This window comes from Malania oleifera, chromosome 5, assembly GCF_029873635.1.
Source record: "Malania oleifera isolate guangnan ecotype guangnan chromosome 5, ASM2987363v1, whole genome shotgun sequence".
NCBI classification, from domain to species: Eukaryota; Viridiplantae; Streptophyta; class Magnoliopsida; order Santalales; family Ximeniaceae; genus Malania; species Malania oleifera.
This window is the reverse complement of record NC_080421.1, coordinates 52,102,085-52,109,434: the sequence shown is the minus strand read 5'-3', so window position 1 is coordinate 52,109,434 and position 7,350 is coordinate 52,102,085. Positions and strand designations below refer to the sequence as shown.

Here is a 7,350-nt window from a genome sequence, read left to right as displayed (position 1 = left end):
GCCTCTTAGAAAATTTAAATTTTGACTTGGCCCGGTTGACCGTTGAAGCCCTGGGTTAACCGAACCTCTTGAGATTTTAAAATTTCAGCGCTTAAAATGTGTTTAATTTTAATTAAACAAATTTTAAAATTCCTAATATGTCCCAAACGGTCATATTTTTAGAAAACTTATATATATCCCCTCATTACTCATTTCTTAACAAGGAATTAGAGAGAAAATCCTCCCAAAACAAATTTTTGTTCTTCATTCATTTTTACTATCCTTTTCATTATTTCTTTGAAAAATCTTGCAAGAGAGCATATATTTTGGGTATATACTTCATATCAAAAATCTTTTTACTCTCATCTTTTATTCATTGTTCACATCATTTTTACAGAGTAAATCAAAAGTTTCTCCATATATTTTCATTGATAAATATCTTTGGAGATAACTTATTTCTTACTTGTGAATCTTACACATTCATTGCAAGATTTAATAGCTCACTTGTTATTCATTGCAAAAATCATTTTGAGCTGACACCCTTTATTTTCTTAAACTATATTTTTAGAAATCTTTGTTGGAAATATTTTTGTAGGGTTTAAGATCTTTGAAGTATTTTTTGCATACTCCATATTTAATATCAAAAATCATATACTCTTCTTTGGGCATAAACCATTTGAAAGAAAAACCCTAGGTTTTCCTACTTTTTCATTGAGAAATATTTTTAGGAGAAAATTTTTATTAGGGATTAATCTTTGAAGTGCTTTATCATATCCATCATTTTAAAAGATTGTTAATTTTATTTTGAGAAAATAAACATATTCACTTGAGCTTCATTTCATATCCTGTGTGAGTGCATTGAGCTTCACTGTGTACACATATGCTTTTTGAGAAGCATTTCATTGTACGAAAAATTACATATTTATTGTATTCCTGACGTGTGGTCAGAAGAGGGAGACTAGTCCTGTGAAAAGTCCTAGGTTGACTCAAATTCTGTTAGGAGAGTCTCGGATATGCTCAGACCCAGTTAGGTGAGGTGAGGTAGCACCGCCGCGTAAGGTGTGGTTATAGGTTGGACTCAGCCCTATAATGTGAGCTGGGGTATTCCTCGCCCCGTAAGGAGAGGATGTATTAGTTGGGCCCAGCCCAGTAATTTGAGCTAGGGGTATTCCTTGCCCCGTGAATGAGAGGTTGTAATTGGCGTCGCTCCACCCGTTAAGTAAGCATTTAGTGGAATCCTTGAGCTGCGGCTTAAGGCAGGGACGTAGGCAAGTTTGGCCAAACCCCGATAACAAACTTTGTGTCGGCCCTTTAATTCTTTTTTCTTTTCCCATTTATTTTTTTGCACATGTATGATTATATTTGATTTACCGTGAATGTTGTGCATGTTTTAAATAATTTTATATTTTGGTTATTGTGTATCCTTTGGGAATACTGAGATTGTTTTAAGTGTTTAAATATCTGTTTAGTTGAATACTTGTTGAATTAACGAATGCTTAGAAAAGACCTTGGGTTGTGCAATATTGATTGTAATTTGGATTGAACTTAGGAAGAAATTTTTAAAATGTCCAATTCACTGCTCTCTTGGGAATACATCAATTTCATCACATCGTAATGTATTATGTATACTAGATTAATGTGTTTGCACAATCAAGAATGTATACACATAGATAATTAAAATTGCAATAATCAATTAATAACATATTTTATTACACTAGTAATTAAACAATTTAAAAAAATAAGGTAATTATATAAAATGTAAATTATTAGAAATTGTAATAATAAGTAAGACTATATTTTGGAAGACTATAGACACTAACACGTTTTGTTGTATCAAATGTAGGATTAAAGTGATACGAGAGGCCAAAAAAGAAAATTTGATTGATATAAAAATAATGCAACACGATTGAAGAATTAAATGCACATGGAAGAATTTAAAATTTATGTAAACTACAGTTGATAATGAATAGACCCGTGTGTATTTAATACATTGTTACATATATATATAGGTTGACCCTATGGGTCATATCCTATTTTGATTATGACAAATATTTAGATAATTTTAAATACCCAATTTACCCCCCTCTTGGGGATGCACCAAAACTAACAATATATATATATATATATATATATATATATATATAGACATACACACACACACACATTAGAGATTAAGTGCTCATATAATTATATTTTTCATATTTTTTACCTATTTATTTTCATTTTTTACAACTATAATACTAACTATTTAAACCTATAATTTTGAGAGATTTGCTATTTTTATTAATGTATAGTCAAAGTAGCATTATTTTATTAAAGTTTAAATTTATAAAATAATATTCAGTAATCTTTTTTTTTTTATTGTTAAAAAATTATAACAATATTTAATAAAAAATTATGACAATATATTAAGTTGATTTAATACTTTTGAAAAGAAGAATATATATATATATATATATATATTTATTTATATAAAATAAATCTTCTAATAAAATTTCCACGCATTGCGATTAATACCTAATATATATACTAGCCATAAGCACATGCCATGAGCGTGCTCCACGATTTTTGAGTGATAATTATAATAAAATAATTCTTTAAAAAATAAAAACTAAAAATAAATCATTTTAAAGAATATTATTTTTAAAAAGTTATGAGCGATTTGAGGTAGTTAAAGGGACTTTTTTGAATTTTTAACGAGTAATTATAAGGATATTTTGGGATATTAAAAACGATCAAAAAAGGGGAATCCCTTTTCTAATAGTAGATTAATACCTAATATGTACTAGTTGTGGCATGCACGATACTCCGGCTTTTGTGTGATAATTATAATATAATAATTTTAAAAAAAATATATATATATAAATATTATTTTAGAAAAGTTATGGGTGATTAGGGATAGTGATAGGGACTTGTTCAAAATTTGTATGAAAAATTATAGGAATTTTTTGACGTGTTAAAAATCGGACAAAAGTAGGACAATTCGCTTTGATAAGTAAAAGCGTCTGCGCTGACTGCTGAGAACTAAGCGGGAGTCGGGCAGGCCATCTCTACGCACGCGCCCAAACCTAACGGTCATCACATCCATATTCCCTTGTCACTCTTCTTTCTTCCTCGCACTGCTTCTGGGAAGAAATACATTTTCCATCTCTCTCTCTCTCTCTCTACAAATGGAGTGGGAACGCTTGGGCTCGGACCTCACCGAACTGATCCTCTCCTATCTCCCAATCCGATCCATCGTCCGTGCTGCCGCCGTCTGCAAGCTATGGCATTCCATCATCTTCTCCTCCTCCTTCGCCGCCCGCGTCTCCGCTTCCAACAAAAACCCCTGGTTCTTCCTCTGTGGCCAAAACAACGTCTTCCTCAAGAGCAACCAGGCCTTTGCCTTCGATCCCGACTCCTTCCACTGGATCCGCCTCCCCTCCTCCCTCTTCCCCCATCACCTCTTCTTCGCCGGCTCCGGCGGATTTCTCTTCGCCGCCGCCTCCCACTTCAGCTACGCGCCCCTCCTCAAGCCCCTCTGGCGCCGCACCTCCCCGCTCCGCTTCTCCCGCTGCGACCCCCTCGTCGGCGTCTTCCGCGATGCCTCCGGATCCTCCAGATTCATCGTCGTCGGCGGAGTTAGGTTTATTGGCTGTCTTATCGACATAGATGACAGACTGGCCGTTGAAATCTACGATCCCCGTATCGATTCTTGGGAGCTTTGCCCTCCCTTACCCGCCGATTTCCGATCCGGCAATTCGTCGCAGTGGTTGTCTTCGGCGCTGTTCGGGAACAAGTTCTATGTGTTTGGGATTTATTCGAGTTTCATCTCGTCGTTTGACCTAAACAAACGTTTTTGGAGTGAGGTTCAGACGCTTCGGCCTCCTGGGGTTATGTTTTCCTTCTTGATCGCTTGTCTGGACCGGCTTGTTTTGGCCGGGCTCTGCTCTACCCCTCGTGGGCCGTCGGTTAATTTGTGGAGTATTGATGAGCGAACGATGGAGTTCAGTGAGATATCAATAATGCCTGAGGAGTTGCTTTGTGGATTGTCCGATAGCGATGGGGATGACAATTTTGCAGCCTTGAAATGTGTGGGGTTGGGTAATTTTATCTATGTGTTCAATCAAGAGTATTACAAGAGTTACCCAGCTTGTGTTTGTGAAATTAGCAGTGAGACTGGTAAGTGCAGCTGGAGGAGAGTCCCCGACTTGCCGTCTCCTGTAAATCGGTTTCACAAGGTGATCAGCTTTTGTTCCGCAGTTCCTCTTACTAATATTCTCCGATGTGAAGCTGAAGATGCTGAATGTAGCCAAGGCCTTACCTGACTGATGAAACTTGGTTTCTTGGTATGAATGATCTTCCAAATCTCCTTCTGGCATGCTTGATTAATCACACTATCCTTTTTTGCCAACACCATGATTATAAATTTATAAGCACATTTGTCACAATCATAATTCCATCTGAAACATTTTGTAGCAAATAAGTTCATAAGAGCCTACACATTTGGACAAGTCCATTTATTGCTTCTAATTTATGCAGTCAAATATCTTGAATTGCAACTTGCATCCTCATGGAATCAAACCCGTATTTAAGGTGATACTTGTGGTGGTGGTGATTGTGCTAGGTGTCCTACTCATCCTGGAGGTTGCCAAGGACTAATTAAAAAAAAAAAAAATAGTACTGATTTTATGTATTTTTGTTTGTATTATTTTCCCTGGTTCCTGTGCATCGAATCACTCCTTGTCATTAGATGAATTGCAGCGTTTGGGGATCATTAGACCATAAAAAATTGTGAGGTAGGACATCCCCCTAGCATTATTCATAATTATTAGGTAGGTGCATCTCATCTTCTATTAATATCACTAGGGTGTGACTGCACTGTGCAATGCCAACGACTTACTTCACCACATCTTCCTTGATTGAACTCAGACTGAAATTGATGTAATTTGCATTGATAATATTGAAAGGCCATTGATTATTTTCTTATTGCCTGTAAATGTGAATAGTGTGCCCCTTCACTGTTTTGTAAGAATGGATTATGTGAGAGGGAAGAAGTAAAGGAAGAGAAACCAGAAAATTTGAGGGTACAACCAAAAGACCCTTCTACAGACTATGCGAGTATATAGGCTCCTAAAACATGACTGCTACCCCAACTACCCCTAAGAACAAAATAGAAGATAGTCGACAGTAGACCTTATTAGACATAAGAAGTAACTGCCTTGCATGGACAGAAGTTAAGTGAACTTTTCAGGTAAAACTGATATAAATCAGGGAATTTAGGTGAGTTAGGTTCCATTGGAAAGATCTGCGAGTCTTGTTTGCACTGTACCAAAGGCGATTGACTTGAAGCTAGAAAGTTTTAGCCATTTTCCCAAAATTGGTATGACCTATCTCCACTACTTCAATGGCTTACTCATAAATGTAAAGAATTGGACCAAATAATAGTTATTTAGTGTAACTTACTTGGGAAGTAGAAGGTTGGAGATATGATTAGCATGGCATTTGTATAGCTAGAAAATTTTGAATTTTTTTTGGGAACATGAACATGTACCATAATTGCACAAATATATATAGATTGAGGCCAGAGAAGTGTTCCATTAAATGGCTAATCAATTTGGTGGTTTTCTCAAATATGATCATAATTGTCTCTCTATTTGGTTTCAAGTTTCAATATAAAATGGTTTATGAATCTATGCACACACACACAAAAATAGCTTTTAATGGCTTTTTTCCTATCCTCCATTACAAATTTAGGCCTCTTATTAACACACATAGAGGAAAAAGTAGAACTCTTATACCCTAAGGAAATTACAGTAGAATCTCCGCTCCTAAATTTATGATTAATTAATATAATGCTCTTGGTTTATGCAATTTTTCCAATTGTGATAGTCATTTTTTTTTTTCTTTTCTTTTTTGGTTCTGGTGGTGATATAACTAATTAGTGTTACCTAGAAAGCAGAATGTTTTGATTAATAGGATCATGGTATGGTACATGCTCTAAACTGTGGAACATTAAGGGTATACCTTTTATTAATATTTTTTATCAGCAAAAGAAAGTTTATTAAATGGCATTAAGGGGATGCCACCCATGTACAAAGGAGAGAACAAAAATATACAAGGAACAAAAAGGGTGTCAAGGAAATCAAGGATTACATTAATATTCCTCATCATCAGCCCACTATGCCAATTTGAAATCATAGTTATCCAGTGATCTTTGATGACATGAAGAGGTGAAACTTATCCTTCAAAAGCTTTCCTATTTCTTTCCCTCCACACTGCCCAAAAAATGGCGAGGGGAATGAGGAAACAGCCTTCTTTCTATCCTTACTGGAGTGGATCCCTTAGCTCGCCCCTCCACAATTTCAACTGTGGCCCACTTTTGCTTGATCAGGAATGGCCATATTCCTGACTAGAAAAATTTCTAGTCCAAGAGCAGTGCAAGAGAATGTGCTCAACTGATTCAGCTTGCTTCAGGCCTAAGAAGCACCTATTAAAAAGAGGCAAGCCCTTGTCCTAGAGGTTACCAATGTGAAAAAGCAACCTATGTGGGGGCTGCAATTTCCAAATGAGTTTCCAATGGAGTTTGCTGCTGTTTTTTCTCTGTTGGAGAGATGAACTGTTTATAGAAGGATCTGACTGTAAAGTTCCCATCCAACCGTAAGGATCCTAATCAAAAGCATCCTTAACCAGGGGGATATTTCAAAACATCCCATGATGAGTGAGCTCAAGGTGCTGGCTAATAAGTGCATCCTTGTCACATGTCAGCAGCTAGCCTGAAGATGGAAGGGTATTTGCTGAGATGGCACTTGCCACACCAGAAGATATCATGCCCAAAGGACACATTTTCTCCATTCCCCACTTGAATGGAGCTCCATTCAAATCTTTTAGGTCCCACCATTATGACGAAGAATGCATTTGGTAGTAATGACTTACCTCCAAAAATGATTTTTCTTGCATGAATCTCCATAGCCATTTGCCCATGAGTGCCTTTTTGAAAGTGTGAAAAGATTTAAGACATAACTCTCCCTTATGCATGGGTTGTTTAACCAATAACCATCCCCCATTTGTCTAGATGATATTTAAAATCCCCTTCCCCCCTCCCCTCCCCCCCCCCCCCCGCCCCTCCAAAAAAAAAAAAAAAAACCCCCACAATAGAGATCTCCATTGAATACCTTCCAATCTACGGGCTACCAATAGGGGATAGGGGAAATACACGTAAAGTAGATCAGGAGGTTGGATAAAGTCTTTTGGTGAGCATTGGTCTTTATCTTTGAATTGGTAATACTTTTTCCACCTATCGAGTTTTCTTTCAAATCTTCCAACATTGGCATCTCTAACTCCCTTATATTTAAAGTTGGCTCCTAGACTCTCTTATCCTTAAAGTTGTCT

At 36.5% G+C, this 7,350-nt stretch overlaps 1 protein-coding gene across 2 annotated transcripts in view; it reads left to right on the top strand.

Moving 5' to 3' along the window:
• The first annotated feature begins 3,004 nt into the window (after positions 1-3,004).
• LOC131155710 (F-box/kelch-repeat protein At3g24760) overlaps positions 3,005-7,350 on the top strand; it is a 29,270-nt gene continuing 24,924 nt past the window's right edge. The window contains exons 1-2 of one of the 2 annotated variants that reach the window (XM_058109054.1): positions 3,005-4,307; positions 4,501-4,958. In XM_058109054.1, coding sequence (XP_057965037.1) covers positions 3,150-4,286 — 1,137 coding nt within the window. In that variant the 5' untranslated portion in view covers positions 3,005-3,149 and the 3' untranslated portion in view covers positions 4,287-4,307; positions 4,501-4,958. Of the gene's footprint in view, positions 4,308-4,500; positions 4,959-7,350 lie in introns of those variants that run through there. The other variant, XM_058109053.1, reaches the window with a different exon arrangement.